The sequence below is a fragment of the Toxoplasma gondii genome, chromosome X (genome assembly GCF_000006565.2).
Source record: "Toxoplasma gondii ME49 chromosome X, whole genome shotgun sequence".
In the NCBI taxonomy this organism is placed as follows: domain Eukaryota; phylum Apicomplexa; class Conoidasida; order Eucoccidiorida; family Sarcocystidae; genus Toxoplasma; species Toxoplasma gondii.
The window spans coordinates 2234755-2251415 of NC_031478.1; the positions used below are offsets into that span (position 1 = coordinate 2234755).

The window sequence follows — 16661 nt, forward strand, 5'->3', positions numbered from 1 at the left end:
TATCAGCAAGTCAACGCAATGTCAGTAACGAAGCAACTTTCGAAAGAACCACGAGGCGCCACGCGGATCTTCCAGTGTGTTGTTCGCTGAAGGCGCCTTCGGTGAAAGTGACACATGGGAAGCTGATATTCACCGCCTTATAGTCGCCTTTTCTGCTCTAGATCGACATTGCCGCACAAGACCTCTGGTAGTGCGACAAAGAAAAGTGTATAGCTGTCCTTTGATCGACCGACACAGAGGCTGTGTGTCATGCGGCCATCGAGTTGTTTCCCCTTCCACATGTGCTCACTACTTTGTAAATTTCGCTTGTAGAGAAGCAAGGCAGTTACGAGTGTTATCTGTGGTTTATCAGGATCGACATATCCAGATGTTCTCGTTTGCACGACTCCAGATATGTCGAGTATTTGCCACCCTTTCCTGGCGTAGAACGCGCTCCTTGAGGCCTACCCTACATTCTTCACAAGACACAAACCCCTCCCTCGAAAAAAAACCCGGAGCCGAGCCAAGGGATCCAAAAACCAAGTGAAAAAACCAAAAACTCTGCGGAAAAAAAAGTAATTTGTGCGCGTTACACTTCCCTCGAAGGTTACCACCACTAGACCACGAAAAGAAATCACTTGAAGAAACCACTCGACGAAAACACTTTTAAAACCATTCAAAGAAATCAGCCAACGAAAATACTTTGAAAACCAGTTAAAGAAGCCGCTTCAAGAACCCATTTAACGCGACCACTCAAGGAAGCAACGCACCGGTTTCCTTCAAAACCTTTGACTTCCGGTCGCCTGCTTCTTTTGCATTTCGAGGTTGAGTCTACGTCTCTTGATTTCCTCCCACCTTCTTCGGTGGCGTTCTTCGCCTTCTTTCGACCTCGTTTTCTTCTTCTTCGTCGGCGCCTTGCTCCCGGTAGCAGAGCCTTCTCTCTCGGTGGACCACGACTCAACGTCCGCACCCTTCCTGCCTTGCTCTGCCAAAAGCACAGAGAAACAGAGTCGTCTCTGTGTCTCCTCGCTGCCCTCTGCTTCGGCTCCGCCCGAGACCACCCCACCTGGCCTCTGCTGAATCCCTGCTCTGTACCGGTATGCAGTGTACAAATTCGAAAGCACAGCATCTCCCGAGAGCGGCCTTTGGTGAATGAAAACGTCCAAGTCAACAGACGCGAGACGCGACGCCCGGTCTTTCTCTTCAGATGGAGACGGCTGTCTTTCCGCCTTCCCTTTCACTGAAACTCCGTCGTTTCCCGCATGTAAAAATCCGTCTGCCTCTCTCTGTATGTGGCCACTCTCCGGTCTGCTACTCGTTACACCGAGCGTCCTCGAGCCAGAGAATCGTGCATGCAGTCTCTCGTTTTGTTCTCCTCCCGCATGTCCCTTTCGCGCACCTTCAGCCGTCCTCTGCAGGTCCTCTGTCCAAGCCCCGGACGAGAGAGGACCAGCCGTTTTGTCTCCTTGGGCTGTTCCACCCTCGTGCTCTCGAGCCCTCATCGCTGCGCCCCCTGGAGGTGGCCTGCTGTCTCCAGTCTCCTCCGCAACTGCGCGACCAAGTGACAGCCACGAAGGGAACCTGCCCGCGACAGACGTGGAAAACGACGGCGGAGAAGACGCGGAACCAACCGCAGGGAGAGAGGCGGAACAGGCAGAGGTAGAACAAGGAAAAGTAGAGAAAGGAGAGGCAGATGGGGGAGAGAAAGGCGAGACACGACCTCCCGAGGAGCCTTGGGAAGAAACGTTCGAAGACAGTTTCGAGAACGAAGAGGCAAGGGAAACATTCGAGAAAGATCCAAGCCTGTTCCCCTCCGTCCTTGAATTCTCTTCCTCCGACGCCTCTCCTTCTTCTTTTTCTCCTTCTTCTCTTTCTTCCCCCTCTTCCTTTTCTCCTCCTTCTCTTTCTTCTCCCTCTTCTTTTTCTTCCCCTTCCTCCTTTTCTTCCCCTTCTTCTTCCTTCTCTCCTCCTCTTTCTCCTTCTTTCCTCTCTCGTCCTCGCGTTGTCTCTCGGTTTTCTCCCGAGTGTCTCTGCCTCTCTTTCTTCTTCGTTTGGCCTTCACGGAGAGGCCGCTGCCCAGGCTTCACGTCGCTGTCGCGTGTCTCTGTGTTTGGAACTGGCGAATCTCTCTCAGCGCCCAGCGAGGAAGTCGGCCCCGACGCAGCAGTCGGGCAGGCGAGAAAGACAGAAGCGGCTTTCTGAAGAAGCGGGGCTGGCAGAAGAGAGGAGAGAACAGACGCATCGCTCGGACAAGCCTGACGAAGCCAGGAGGCGACGGCGTCCTGCGCACTCACTGGCACGCCTCTCAAAGAAGTGGAGAAGGAGCCAGAAGACAAAGCAGGAGAGACAGAAGGTGGCGGAGGCCGACTCAACTCAGACTCCTCGGATGTGACGGCTGTCTGAGTCGCCTCTGTTCCTCCTGCCGACCTGGGAGACACCACCTGCTGGACTCCTTGTTCCGACAGAAGGGCTGCTTCCCTGTAGGCTTCTCCCTCCGACAGCGCTTCTTGTTCTCTCCCGACTTTCGAGAGAGGCGTTCCGAGTATTGGCGAAGTTCTGCTTTGCGAAGTCCCCTCTTGGGAGCTCGATGCGTGTGACTCGGAGTTTACTTGGTCTCCTCTTTCAGGCGCTGTTTCCTCCAGTGCGCGTTCTCTCCCCTCAACTCGCCCTCTGGTTCGACTCTCTCCATGGCCTGCCTCTTCTGCTCGGTCACCGACTCTCGCAGCATCGGCTCCTCGTCCCCCCTTTTCCCAGACGTTTGCTTCGGTTTGACTGCCTTCGCCTGGTGTTCCTCCACCTCTCGTCTCTCGACCTTCTATCGCTTCTCTGCCTTTTCTTGTTTCTCTTCCTTCTCTGCTTTCCGGTGTTCCTCTTCTCTCGTGTCCGGACTCGATGTCCCGCTTCCTAGCATGCTCGCCTCGCTCCTCTGAAAAGCACAGAGGCGCGTCGGCATGCCTAGTTGTCGCAGCTGCGTCTGGCGTTACATGCGCGCACTCAGGTGCACGGGCCGGACTCCTCCCTGCAGCTTCCACGGCGGAGGAGGCGAAGGGGATGCCTGCAAAGCCGACTTCCGCCGAAGAAGAAACCGAAGCCGCAGAAGAAGACGGCGAAACGGAACTGCTTGATGAGGTAGAAGACAGAGGTAAGGGAGAAGCGGAAGGTAAGGCAAGCGAAGACAGCACGGGAGAAGAAAAGGGTAAGGGAGAAGACGAGTGAAAAGAAGGAAAAGGAGAAGGCGAAAGAGACGAGGAAGGTAAAGGAACAGGTGAACCAAGGAAAGCAGACGGCGGGGGGGAAGACGATAAAACGGAAGGAGAAGGAACCGCAGAAGCCCCAAGAGAGAGAGACCGAAATGCAGAGGGAGCTGACTGATGCGACACTGGAGGCAGGGAAAAACCACCCGAAAAAGAACCTTGAGCAGAGGACGAATTCTCGCAACCCAGCGACGAAGACGGTTGGCCAGGAGGCCCAGACGTAGGAGAAGAACTTTGATACGAAGAGCCGGACGAAGCAGAAGGGCCTTGTGAGCACAGAACAGGTAGCGGCGAGAAGGGCGAGAGAGAAGGAAGAGAGACGGGAGAAGACCGCGACGCGCCAGACGAAACGGAAGAGAGATCCTCTTGACAACACACAGACAATGAAGACAGAGGTTCCCCAGATGCAGCGTTCACGTCGCTCTCTGTGGCTCTCGACGAAGTCTCTCTCTGGTGGGATTTTTTGAGCCGTGTACACTCCTCAGGGCCTTTCCTCTTTGTCTCTGAATGGGCCTCTGATTGTCCAGATGCCGCAACTTCCTTGGTTGCATGCATTGTGTCTCCCCAGGGGGTTTGGGACTCCAGACGCTTTCTCACTTTTCCCAGAGAATCTGGAGCTCCAGTCTTTGTTCCGTTGCCCCTCTCTGCTGCCTGTCCCTGTCGCCTCGTCGTGCCTGTCTCCGCTGAGGCTGCCGGCCTTCGCCCTGCTCGAGCCCTTCTTCGTCCAGCCTCTTTCTCTCGAGTTCTTCCTGTTTTGTCTCCTGGCGCCTTCAACTTCTGTTCTGTTTCTTCTTTTTCCCTCCCTTCGCTGTCTTCTCTCTCGTCACATCTTTCGCTCTCATCTCGTCTCCTCTCGTCTCGTTCCCTCTTTCCTCTTTTCCTCCCGTCTCCTTTCCCAGCCTCTCCTATCGTCTCCTCCCTCTCCACACTGTCGCCTCTGTTTCTCTCCCCTGCGTCCCTGCGTCGCTTTGGCGGTCTCCCGCGCGCCTCTTTTTCGTCCGTCGACGCCCTGTCTCTGCCTGCTCTCTCCCTCGCGGCCTCTGAACCCTTCGGCGCGTCTCTGCTTGACTGGTGAGCGAGTCTGAGGAGCACCTGCGAGAAGGCGACGAGTTGTTCTGCCGTCTGGCTGGTCACGTGGCGAGCGCCTTCGAGGTCTCGAGAAAATCGCTGAAAAAGCTCAGTGAAGCGGCCCTTCAGCTCCCTTCGCAGCCACCCATTCTGGGCACAGAGACACGCGGCCTCGGTGCACGCGGAGGCTGGAGGTGAGGCGGCAGACGCCGCACCGCGACAAGTCGATCGAGAAGAAGACCGAGAAGAAGACCGAGAAGCAGACCGAGAAGCAGACCGAGAAGAGGAGACAGGAGACTGCAGGCGCCGTCTCGTTTTCGTGGACGCTGGTCTGGGTGCCTTCTTAGGTGGTGTCCCCGAGGAAAGCGAGGCGGCGCAGAACTTGGGGGTGGGCCTGAGCTGCGTTTCCCTCTCTTCTCTCGTTCGCGTGTCTTCATCCTTCGCCACCTCTGTTCTCGCGTCGTCTGAGACTTCCCGATGTCCTGGATCCTTTTCACTGTCTTCCCCAGCCCCAGGGTTCCTCAGTGTCTGTTTTCTCTCCAACTCCAAAGCAGAGGTCGCCGGCTGCCCCCCGCTCTCCCGGGCGGCCTTCCGTCCTCGTCTCTCTAGCGCATGCGCGCCAGACGATACCCCCGAGGAAGCGGCGAAGGTCGCAGCCTCGCTCCGCGCCAACCTAGAGTCAGAGGGCGACAAGCAAGAAACCTCCAGCGAGTGGGGCCCCGAAGGCTTCCGCCTTTGAAAAGCCTTGACAGCGAAGGAAGCACCGGAGGAAGAAGAGAGATCCGGAGACTGCGCAGAGGAAGCAGAAGGAGCGAAAGACGAAGAAAACGAACAGGAGCTCGCAGGAGAAGACACCGACAGAGACGAACCCTCCCAGGAGGCCGTGTCGAAACTTCGACGGCGACTCTCGACGGAGAAACCTCGGACGCGTGGACCTTGCTTCCCGCGGAGCGCCCTCGCCCCGCGGCTTGCCCTCTTTGCGGTTCTCTCGTCCTGTGGCAGAGTCCGTCTCCTTTCCTGTGCCAATGCGCAGGCATTTTCCTCTTGCGTCCTTGCCTCCTCTTCTGCTGCCCTTTCTCCTCCCTCTCTCCCAAGTGGTTTCGCGGAGGGTCCTGCAGTGTCTGTACTCTGCGCCGGCGAATGGCCTGGAGCGCCCCACCCCACAGTCGCCCTCTGGCAAGCAGGAGGCCCCGTGGCAGGGACATTCGACAGAGAGGCGGCCCTCGACATCTCAGCAACTGCGCTTCTCCTTTGCTCTTCTCGCTCCTCGCGCTCCCTCACAACATCTGCGAGCTGAACTAGCACGACGCCCCGTCGAGGCTTCGCCAAACGGTGAGCGTTCACCGGAAAACAACGAGAATACGATCGGGTAGACGAAGAAGAAAGAGAAGAAGACGAAGATGAAAGAGAAGACAACAGCGGCGGAGAGCTGTGGATATCGTGGGCATGTGGCTGTTTGGTTACAGCCTGTTCGTGGGGGTGTCCTGACTCGTCGTGTGAAGTCTGAAAGACAGAAGAAATCGGTTGTTTAAAGAAAGAGAGGCCCGATTCGTCCCTCGCATACCCTCCGTGCCTTTCTTCGGCGCCCAGTCTCTGCGCATGCGGCAGAGGAGCCTGAGGAAGGCCCGCTGTCTCTCTGCCCACATTCGACGCCTCCCCAGGTCCTCTCGTACCATGTTGTTGCTCTTCGCGGCTCATCTCTGCGGCTCAGCGTCGCCTTTCCCTCGACCCGCTGCTGCCTCTCTGAGGCTCCAAGAGAGAGGCGAGAAGGAGAGGCCGAACGAGAGAGACAGAGAGGAGAACCGAAGGCCCCGAGGAAGACGCAGAAGGGCGGAGGCAGCGAAGAGAGAGACACAGCGGGAAGACGATGTTCTGGCGGGAGGAACGCGAGTCCAAAAGACAGAGACAGGGATCAGAGAGCGAGAGAGAAGATGGGGAGATTTGCTGGTAAAGAGAACGGCAGACGGCGGGAAGGACGAAAAGGGAAGCGAAGGACAGACGACCCACCGAGTGTGGAAAGACACAAGCTCGGTTCCTGGCGCCGATAGGCAACCCTGAGAAGGCTATCGAGAGATCTGGGAGCTTGCGTAGAGAAAAGTCAAAGCAAGCACAGGAGGAGAAGGTATATGCCACCAGACAAACCGTCTTACTTTAGGAGGAGCTAGAGAACACGGGACGAAGGACGAAGCAGAAAGTAAGCTTTTACACTGTCTCCGTCATTCACGGGAGAGGCGCCAGGAATGAAAAAGAGGACACGAAGTGTGAGATGCAGGAAATCGTAAGAGGCAACCAGCGCTGTGCTAGCGCCCTGAATTCCCTGTATCTGCGTTCGCGTCTCACCTTTGTCCTCTTCGTGAGAGGAGAGCATCGGAACGGAGTAAGCCTACCACAGACACTGGCGCCACGGTGTGCCGAGTGCAGAGCAAACGAATAAAAGGTTGACGAAGTCGATTTTGAGAGGCAGAAGATGTCATGTTCGTAGTTCGGGTGGCGGGTATTAACGCGCTGTCCCTTGTGACAAATGAAAAAATTCAACGGTCAGGACAGCGGCATGCGAGGCACGCGTTGACAGAGGCGCACACTCACTGGGATTTGAATACTGGAACAAAGGCAAGTGGAGAAGAGGAAATATCTCTTAAATGCATTTTTGCGTCTATTGTCAAGCGATGTACCCTCCTTCCCACCTAAGCTGGTAGCACCAGAAGCGCAGCGCTGCGTGCTGCTTCTGAGTGGCCAATCCGTAGGCGACGAGTCAAAGAAAGAATGAGGAAGAACAGAGCCTCTAGTGGAGATGTCCGCAGGGGAGAAGAAGGAAGCGATGAAAGCTTGTCCTGGAGAAAAGTTGGCGTCCGCAAGTGTTCGCTTTTCCTGAGAAGCATGCCGACCGGCACACTGTCGCGCATGTAATACCGCTGCAAGTCACACGCATGCATCCTGTTTTCAGGCGGCTAGCTCCTGCAGCGCAAACTCGGAGACTGCGCCTCGCTCTCCTACAAAAATGACTCTGTTTGATTTCGGGATATCGGAGGAATCGAATGTAGCGGAACGATACCTAGATGTACGTACACCTCGTCCTACATGTGTCTGTGGTTGAGCAACGAGCCGCATTGCCGTCTGTCCCCTATGTCAGATTTTCTTTTGATTACTTTTTGTGCCGAGTCGGACAGCTTTGTTTGCCTATCGAAGCTGTCTGCCTTCGCAATCTCGAGGTCTCTCGACAAAGGGCAGAACGATGTCTAGCCAGTGCGGTTGTTTTAGGGGGATATGAACTTGAGGGCGGGGGCAGGAGCAGTTGTTTGATAGAGAAGATTGCTGCGGCGACGTGATGTGTCTGATACGCAAGAAATGCCTGGCATGGTCTCAGTGTCTGTTTGCAGTTCTCGGAATTCGATGCTCTCTGAGCCAAAACGGGAGGAACAAGAGGCAGTAACCCATCTGCGTTGCATCCGCGAGTTTTGCTCTTTGTCGGGCTCTCACAGGAATAGCGGCAAACGCATTTGCTTAAGTTCATTCATTAAAACATACAGTTCCTTCTCTGCGTGCCTCTTCCAGGTTTCCACGACTACAGTGACGCGGCAGATGTGCCTCCGAATAGAGTGAGCAGTCGATGTGTATGACACGGAAGTCTGTGTCTTTGTATATTTGAATCTAGGTATCTCGTCCTCGTAGACACGTGGGAAAACAGTTGCGTAGAAGTGCTATACATTCTTTCTCGGGACTAGCCACAAGTTTCGCGGCTACCCAGATGATTCAGATTGTTCAATCGCTTCTAGTCTCCTGCAGACATTCTCAATTCCTCGAGCTGGCAGCGATTAACCTTTCCTTTTCCTTACGTACTCAGGGCATGCAATACCAATCATATAACAACTGAAGCTAGACTCCCTTGTCTCCCGCAGACAAAATAGGATGCATGCGTGCTTGGAGTCTCGTTGCACTGTCGGATGTTTGCACGGACGAAGAAGTGGGGGCCGATCCTTTCCTATGCTCGCATTTGCAACGAACGAGTGGCAACATTCAGTACATTATTCGAACATCCGCTCTGCCGACATGTTTGCGCTTATGGATAGATGTCAACAAACATTTTCACCAACTACAGCATACGTATCTGCTTCTGTTTATTCACAAGGCAGTTATCCACAAACCAGAGTACGTGAGGGATTATAGGCATACATCCATCTCTATTCACGATTTCATATGGGTGAATTTATATGCGTAGGCGAAGGTAGATCTATAGTTGCATCCAGCCCGTCTGTCCGGCGTAAAAAGAGGATGCCCGAGGGACTCCGGGAAAGCAAAACCGTGGGTGAAGTAAACGAGATGGAATGGTTTTTTGATGCAAGAACCTTCGTCTCTCTTGCGATCCAGATGGTGTCCGCGGCGAATCGGCGACCCCCACTCAAGCTGTCGCCGCTCTTTGGAGCATGAAGGGTTGAACACGCCTCTTCAAAAATAGCGTGTGGTTCTCTCTACACAGGAGCCTTCTTACCGAGGAACCAGACCTGACACAAACAGATGGAGGCCTGCCTATGGGCAACCAGCAGTCGGACTGGTGCAAGGAAATTGACGCACGACAAAACATGCAACTCCGGAAAGCGCGACAACGGAGAGAAAACGACGCGTGACAACGTGTGTGAGATGGTTCAAGACGCAAGCAAAAGCATAACCAAACTTCGACACTCGTGTGTAACGATGCCTGAATTCCCAGAGCGAGTGTCCCACCAGACCAGGGCTTCCGTGGCGCGCATACGCCCTTTTTCCGTACCAAAAACTGGTAGCCCCCGCGAGCTTCCGAACCAGATTTTCGTCTGGTAAAAAAAGAGCCCGCCGCCTCACATTCTTACACGAGGAAAGACAGGGCGGCAGACGCCAGGTGGAGCGAGAGTGACCTAACCTGGCAGTGTGGGCGTCGCGCTTGGCGCCCGTCGGTGTTCAGTGCGTACATGAAACAAAACGAAGACGTAAAGATGATTCTCTCTGTGCGTAATATATGCAAACCATCAAACGGGTGGGTACTACATAACATCCGAGAGACAAATCCCATGAGCGCACGTGTGAGACTTCTTCAGTCGGACAAACACGAACTGCATGTATGCCGGTGGAGAAATCCCACACCAGACACCAGGCGAAGTGACCACACACCCTGCGCTGATTTCCTTCGCCCATTAGGCCAAGCAGGTGTGAAGAATGATTGCATAAAAATATACAGGAGGACGGCTCTAGGCCGCAGAGGAAAACCCTCGAGGCAGACTGGTGCAGCGAGAAACGCACGGAATAAAAAAACGGTTTCACGGACGTCTCAAACGTCTTCACCTGACAAGCGTGAGACAAGAAAACCAAACGGACTCAGACAAAGCGCAAATGCTCTCAGTCGTCTTGACGTAAACTCGCCCTGCTGACAAAAAAAGGGAGGATGTACGGGAGGAGTTTTGTGCACGGCAGTGCGATAGCGCCTTTCCCCCCGATGCAGAACAGCGGGAAGCTGCAGGTAGAAACTGCGCAGACACCTGAGAGGCGTGCACTCGTCTCACTCAAGAAAAACCGAGAAACAAACTGGATAGTGCACCGTTGGTTTCGAGAGAAAATTCCATGGACAGACACGGCCTCACAACGACGGGCCGACCTGCATCGCTTGCGCAGACTTGCTAAAGTGCTCCCGAGCTCTGTCGATATTACACAACGTCGCCGCTGGCTCCACGCCTAAAAAACACACAAACGCGACGGCAGACATAATCTAAAATGCGCACCTGAGTACTTACAGATGTATGCGTGCACTCATGTGGCTGCACACGCTTGCATGCGTGTAGACTTACATACAGGCATGCAAGCATGAAGCGTGTTGGCATATATTCAAAGATGCATATATATGTACATACTGACTGACAGGTCGACCTACATGTATACGTATATATATATATATATATATATACATATGCGCATGAACTTAGGAATGTAAAAGGAATGTAAATATTTGTGGATATGCGTAAGTTTTGGAAGAGTGGATTTATCGTTGAAGATGGTCACACATATTTTTTGTTCAAAAACTCTGTGAGGAAATGGAGCTCCCCAACGAGTGGCCTGGACCCCGGCTTGGTATCCCCGGGGTCTATACAGTTTGAACATAGAGTGTAACGTGGACCATTATATGTACTGCAGCAACGAAATCTAGAGAAAAGATGGTAAATATAGAGATGAACGTACCTGGGTCGCTTATGATGATCATGATGTACGTGTTGCGAGTAAAGCGCTCGATGAAGGCGGAGAGTGTCGGCGTTCGGGCGACGAAACTCGAGAAATTGCTCTAAACGTGGATACAGAAACACAGAGTCGTACACACTTCTTCTACCACCCTCATGTCACATCGTGGTTGCTCATCCACGAATAAAGCCCTTACACTCGCACATCTACATCTAGGTTCACGGATATGTATATATATATATATATATATATATATATATATATATATACGTACATACATACACATCTATAACAACCGTATTACGATTCTATCAATTTCTAGCCATGTGAAAGTGGACGAATGTTTGTGTACACGCAGACAGGCTAGCATGCAGACGGATATCAACAGCGAAGACCCCCGATAAAGCCGCTCTGGAGAAGCGAGAACTAAGTGTGAGGTGTGGGGTACCTGTGACTTTGCGCATGTCATTTTGAACTGCTTGCAGCTGCTCGAGACTTTCTCGAAGCGTTGCGCGTCTGGATGTTCCCTTCTGGACCAGTGCGAAATGACCTACGGAAGCAGGGATAAAACAGAAGCCTGAAGGTGTTCAGGGAGTCAAGCAGCATTGCCACGCTTCGGCAGCAATAGGTGGGTCGTCATAGTCAACTGAAGGGTCATCAGAACGACCAACACCCTCAGAAGCAAACATTTTAGTAGAACAACCACCCGATTGGGAAACCCTGACTGATAGCGCCGACCTTCTTCCTTACCAGAAAGGTATTTTTCTCGAAGAGAACGATTTCGTCCGCGACACATAGCTCAGACAGAGCTCTCAAGTCCCGCTCTAGATCCTCGACATGCGGAACCAAGGACGCGACGATTGTGCTCCACGCTTGGAACAGCGTGTCTTCCCAGATCGAAGTTGCAAAGACACCCACTTCTTTCTCTGAGAGCAAAAGCACGAAACACAAGGCAGCCGGGGAGAAGCTCATAAAGCGTGAATACATTTCCCTCAGAGAGAAGAACCTCCTGTTCGACCGTTCAGGCGTGTATCGATCCAAGCACACGCATGTTCCACGGATGTGTGTATACGGCTATATAGAGGAAAAGGCAACAATGAAGTCCCTATATATAAACGTAAGGGTCTGTGTTTAATATGCATATGAGCGTGAGCACTTACACCTACAGAGCATACATCGAGTGATCGAAAGAAAAACTAAAACATGGATGCACCGGACAAAGGTGATGATATCCGCAATCAGCGCACTCAGACGTTTCACTATTCGAATCCAGGAAAGGCATTGTGAACCCTCAATCGATCCGCGGGCTGATCCCAAAAAAATGCAAGGGTGGAACAGGAAGAGGCTTTATCCTTTCCGCCGTATGCCGGGATGACGACACAACAGTGCAAGCGTCGTCTTTGTCCTCTTCCAAAGGTCTGACAGCCGAACACGCTTGTCATGCACTTCCTCGTCCCTTTTTCCCCATTTCTCGTTATTCTCTCTGTTCTTCTTGCAGCTCCATCGAACTACCTCGTGCAAGGTCCCGGATAAGCTTCTTGTAGAAGGCGATGACTCTAGGCCGGTCTTCAGCGGGAACGATATCCATCTTGTGGACGAGGACGAATACTTTCGCTGTGGGAGAGAAAACCCAAATGCTTTGGAGGGCCTCGCTGATGTATCTGGCGTCCTTGGCGAGCTCTTGGAGACGAACGTCTCTCTGAACAGTCTCCCGAAGCACGGAACCTGCTGACAAGAAGCTTCTGAAAACGGGTGCGAACGCAGAAGACAGCCGCGTAGTCGAAGGCGGAAACAACGGGGAAGATGACAGCCGAAAGGAAGGCGAACCCGAACGCCGCCCCTCCGCTGAGTTGCCGCCAGGCAAGCCGGACGAAGAAGTCGGCGAACGAGGTTTAGATGGAGAAACAGAGACCGAAGCCGGGGAAAGAGGGATACGCGTGGGAAGATGCGCAGCAGAACGACGGTCAGAAGCAGAAAGAGAAACCGAGGAAGAAAGAGGGACGGCAGCAAGCCGGTTCGAAGGCGGAATGCGGACAGACGAATCAGGGACAGGTGCAGAAGAGGGGCAAAGAGCGGAAAGAGGACAACTCGGGACAGCACAGCAGGATGATGCAGGTGAACGACGTGCAGCGAGTGAGGACGAAAACGGATGAAGCAACGCAGGCGAGGACGATGAACGAACGTCGAGAACCGGGTGCGAGGAACCAGACTGCAGAGTCTGTGCAGGCGACGCGGATGAAGAAGAGGGCGAATGAAACACAGCTGACGATGAAGACAATGCGCGGGGGCCAGCAAACGAGGACGACGACGATACTGAACGAAGCGCCGAAGACGAGGACGATGCAACCGGCGACCGAGAGGCAACAGACGATGCGGAGTGCGAACGACGATCGGACAATGCGGATGAAGCAGCCGCCTCAGCTGCTTCTACCAAACCAGCAGCGAGGAGCGAACTCCGACGAACCTCGAGCACGTAAACAAGCACCTCCGCGTTCCTGGAAGGATGCACAAACACCGTAACACAGAGTAACGACCATGATGACAACCAGGAACCACGCAACCCCGCAAAATGCGCAGCCAGATTTCGAAACGAAAGGCAAACGGGGTGAGCAGGAGTCTCTTGCTATTCCACGGTCCTATAAAAACAAAACAGAAACTCATGAAATGCCCTTCAAGGATGCATATCTAGTTATGAGCTGCACGATGACCACATTTTGAGGTAGAGCTTAACTTTTCTTGAGTTCGCTTTTCTTTCCTCGGCATAGGGGGATGCTTCTCTCCCTGTTTTGGCGTAAGAAATTGGCATAAAGGCAGCGTAGCCTACCACTGGTGCACGAAGGGGGGAAACACGCCAAGGTGCATCGCAGACACAAGACTGAGCTGCCTAGCCAGACAGCCTTTCCGTCCTCTTTCTCGTCTTGATTCGGGCTTACCCAAAAATGTTTTCTCTTTGTAGTTCAAAGTAGTTTTCCATGAAGATGTCTTGGCCGCCACAGTCCCAAATGGACAAATCGAGCCAGCCAAGGAAACGCAGGGTTGAATGGTCGACGTTAGATGTTGGTGCCTGTTTCTGCGTTTCACTTGGAATGTAATTCGCGAAGATGATGGAGCGCATCGAGCTCTTCCCCGCGCCTGCCCGCCCCATAAGGAGAAGTTTGCTGTTGGTCCCAGAGTCGCTCCTCTCCATCTTGCTCGCGTACGTCAAACGCTGAAGCCCACGAAGGAAATTCAAGAAGACAAGACAGTTGCAGACCACATGACAGGCGTGTCTCCAGCCTCAGCGGCACGCGGAAGTATCCCATAAAGTGAATGCACGGAGACAACAATGTGCACAGATGGTTCTCCGAGTACTTGCGTGCATGCACAGATGCTTCGAATACTGAGGGTGACTGTAAGTGCAAGTCCACAAGCATTGAGCCTTGTGCCAAGAGAAATCGTTCTTGCAGTTATATTTAGCGGGAAGCGTCGTCTTGTCTTCCACCATGAGGTTCGTCTGCGCGTACGATTTCCACAAGTGTGACCCTTCAACTAGAGCACGCGAGGCAACCGGCTAGTTCTCCTCCTTCATCCCTCTGAGTAGTGCACGTGAACTGTAGAAAATGGGAGGAAGGCAGAAAGCGACGAATGGGGAACGCCAGAACACAACGAATACTCGGTACGGAGTATGACAGGAATGTACCACCGAACACCGGATCTGGGACAGCCACGGATGCCAAACAAGAGATCCACTTGTCCACGTATCGAATGGGTATTGTTTGCAAGAGCGAGAGTCTCCTGAGTGTTGCTGTACCAGTTAAACGTCTGCAATAACGGAATTACAGTCACAGGCGGGAAACAGGAAAAGTCTCTTACTAGCGGGCGTGGCTGGACATGGCAAAGCTAGGCGACGGCTAACGTCGGGTAAACCGGGGCGCCTGACACTAAAACTGAATTCGTCTTCTCCGTAATTTTTTAGTAGTTTTGCATGTCGCGGTCTCAGAGATCAACAAAGATAACTGTTGCGTGACCGCCTCTCAAGAAACGCCGCATGATCTAAGTCTCCACAGCTGCATGCATGCATGCATGCACACGGGTCGCCAGCCAAGCTGTTCGAGTCTTGCGAAATATGTCAGCTTCAGCGTGTGAATGGACGAGGGAACAGTGGAAACAAAGGATGCTTTTGAGTTCGAATCCTTGCACTGCAGGAATTTTCACTGAGAAACGCATAGAGTCGAGGAACCGAATGAGAAATCCGCAAGCATCTGAGCTTCCCCGTCGGGGTGCGCTTCGTCTGAGCCGACAACGCAGGCGGTCGCGCGAAGTGTCGGTCAACGTGTAAGTCACTTCAGCTCCGGTAGTGTTACCAGTTGAGGGATAGCAACAAAGTTCCTCTTTTTATGGATTTGTACGACGTTCGCAAGCCGTTGACTGCAACCGCGGTGTGTTTTCTGCTTTGCCCGATCCACCATGACGGCGTGTTCTACCGCCCTCGCGGCGTGTAGCGCCGCAAACGGAGCTGCACTCGCTTGCAGTTCATCGTTGTGGCGCCTGCTTGGAACAGCAACATGTGAACTGCGGAAGCACGCTTCGTCATCTTCGCCGTCTTCTGTTCCCTTCTGGCCGGAGCCAGTTTCTTTCTGCGGCGCGTCGGTCCCAGCAGACAGAGTATTTTTCTGCACGTCTCGGAGCTTTGCAATGCTCGCGCCGCGTCCCGTTCTTCCCGGCCACGCTATAGTTACCCCTCGAAGGGAAGTGAAAGTAAGCGGCTACGGAGAGGAAGATGTGACCAGACGATCCCGCACTTCTGTCTCTCGTTGTTATGCATGAGTCGAAGAGTTGACGAGGATTTCGGCCCTGCTCTAAACTTTATGTGATTCTGTAGGTGTTGCTCCATTTCCGCTTCGTCACTGTTCGTCATTCTACCCTGCGTTTCGTGTTTTCTGATCCATCCGGGTTTATGTTCATTTTTCACAACAAGGCGCATTGTTACCATCGACGGGTAACCCTCGATATCACAGAGTGGTAGAGGCAACAACCGGAAATGCATAAAGAAAGAATGGATGTGTTCTGTATCCAATTCCGCCAGGCTCTGCTGTATGTAGTGAACTGACAAATCCACTCCTGTTTGGTATCTATATTACCCCGGGTGGGACATGTTGGCCAATGAGGATTAGAAAGGTGAAACAGCTCGGCGGAAGGGAGATCCAGGACGGGGAAATCGCACAGTAAGAAATTAGCATGAAGAAGGCAAAGGCACGATACAGCTACCAGCTTTGTGTTATTATTTCCGTTGTTTTTATTCAGGCCCTTTACGAGCTTTCCCCGGAGGAAGTTGATGACTTGTTTCTGGCCACTCAAGTAGTGTCGTATATCTTGAACCGGGTAACGGGGACAGACTCTTGCACAATGCTGCTTCAACAGGGTGAGGCAGCAGGTCAGTGTCTTCCGCAGTTGTACGTGCACCTGGTTCCGCGGCGGAAAGACGATCTTTCCAACAACGATGACATTTATCCACTGTTAGAGAAGTCCCTCCCGTTCCCCCTGGACGAAGAAGGCGCACTACACGAGGATGAGCCGAAATCGAAAAGCCTGCAGGCAGCGGACTTCCGCGAGTGGATTCTGCAAATGGCGGCCGACAAGCAACCGCTCCCATCACGTCCCGCCGAAGTCTCCATTTGAAAAAAACTACAGTCATGTGCCTTTATTCAATTAATTACATGCTGTGCTTCCGGCGTGTAATGCAGGAAGTATAAATCTTTGTGGTCGTCGTTCGTCATTGTGTGACGTTTAGATGCCGCACTGCATGATGGTATGCATCCTCTTTGCTAGAAGGACCTGCGCACAGGTGTCTTGTCCCACGATGTGCAGCGATTCCTTTTAGACACAGGTCTGATTTATCTGCAACTCCCAGGGAGAGTCCACACATTCAAGTGGAGAGACAGAAATACCCGTGATGCAATCTGTTCAAAGCGTCATGTGCCTCCACTCGCGGGCACCCAGCTTCTTTCCGAAGGAACGTGGAAAAACTCTACCTGGTTTCGCTCCTTACTGTGAGTGACAGAGAGGCTTAAAGAAAGCGTCACTCGGAGAAGGGAACGCGTTCGAACTGCAGGTAAATTAACTTCAGCTGATGAGGGATACTTCCGCAAGCTAGACTGCGGCAGAAAGGTCTGAACGATAATGAAG

General features: G+C 53.0%; 4 protein-coding genes across 4 annotated transcripts; 2 read left to right on the forward strand and 2 right to left on the reverse strand.

Moving 5' to 3' along the window:
- Window positions 1-317: 317 nt before the first annotated feature.
- On the reverse strand, window positions 318-9357 carry TGME49_225440 (hypothetical protein). Its single transcript, XM_002366176.2, has one exon. The coding sequence runs from the start codon at window positions 5997-5999 to the stop codon at window positions 759-761; it is 5241 nt and encodes a 1746-aa protein (XP_002366217.2). The 5' UTR covers window positions 6000-9357; the 3' UTR covers window positions 318-758.
- Window positions 7692-8923, forward strand: TGME49_225435 (hypothetical protein; the record flags this gene model as incomplete). Its single annotated transcript, XM_018780103.1, has 2 exons — window positions 7692-7897; window positions 8776-8923. 2 exons carry the CDS (start codon window positions 7692-7694, stop codon window positions 8921-8923), a joined length of 354 nt encoding a protein of 117 aa, XP_018635997.1.
- Window positions 9358-9688: 331 nt separating the features above from the next.
- Window positions 9689-14475, reverse strand: TGME49_225430 (Ras-related GTP binding A family protein). Its single transcript, XM_002366175.2, has 6 exons — window positions 13430-14475; window positions 12009-12991; window positions 11247-11422; window positions 10945-11046; window positions 10500-10599; window positions 9689-9998 (listed from the first exon to the last, which is right to left on the reverse strand). Exons 1-6 carry the CDS (start codon window positions 13681-13683, stop codon window positions 9904-9906), a joined length of 1710 nt encoding a protein of 569 aa, XP_002366216.1. The 5' UTR covers window positions 13684-14475; the 3' UTR covers window positions 9689-9903.
- A 160-nt stretch (window positions 14476-14635) lies between these two features.
- Window positions 14636-16503, forward strand: TGME49_225420 (histidine triad domain-containing protein). Its single transcript, XM_002366174.2, has 2 exons — window positions 14636-15233; window positions 15780-16503. The coding sequence occupies exons 1-2, from the start codon at window positions 14943-14945 to the stop codon at window positions 16152-16154; spliced, it is 666 nt and encodes a 221-aa protein (XP_002366215.1). The 5' UTR covers window positions 14636-14942; the 3' UTR covers window positions 16155-16503.
- The last annotated feature ends 158 nt before the right edge of the window (window positions 16504-16661 follow it).

Coding starts and splice junctions, on each gene's coding strand:
- TGME49_225420 (XM_002366174.2), top strand. CDS start 14,943: ATGACGGCGTGTTCTACCGCCCTCGCGGCGTGTAGCGCCGCAAACGGA. Junction 15,234..15,779: donor CCCCTCGAAGGGAAGTGAAA/GTAAGCGGCTAC, acceptor GTTTTTATTCAG/GCCCTTTACGAGCTTTCCCC.
- TGME49_225430 (XM_002366175.2), bottom strand. CDS start 13,683: ATGGAGAGGAGCGACTCTGGGACCAACAGCAAACTTCTCCTTATGGGG. Junction 10,600..10,944: donor TGACATGCGCAAAGTCACAG/GTACCCCACACC, acceptor ATCCACGTTTAG/AGCAATTTCTCGAGTTTCGT. Junction 9,999..10,499: donor GATCATCATAAGCGACCCAG/GTACGTTCATCT, acceptor TGTGTTTTTTAG/GCGTGGAGCCAGCGGCGACG.
- TGME49_225440 (XM_002366176.2), bottom strand. CDS start 5,999: ATGAGCCGCGAAGAGCAACAACATGGTACGAGAGGACCTGGGGAGGCG.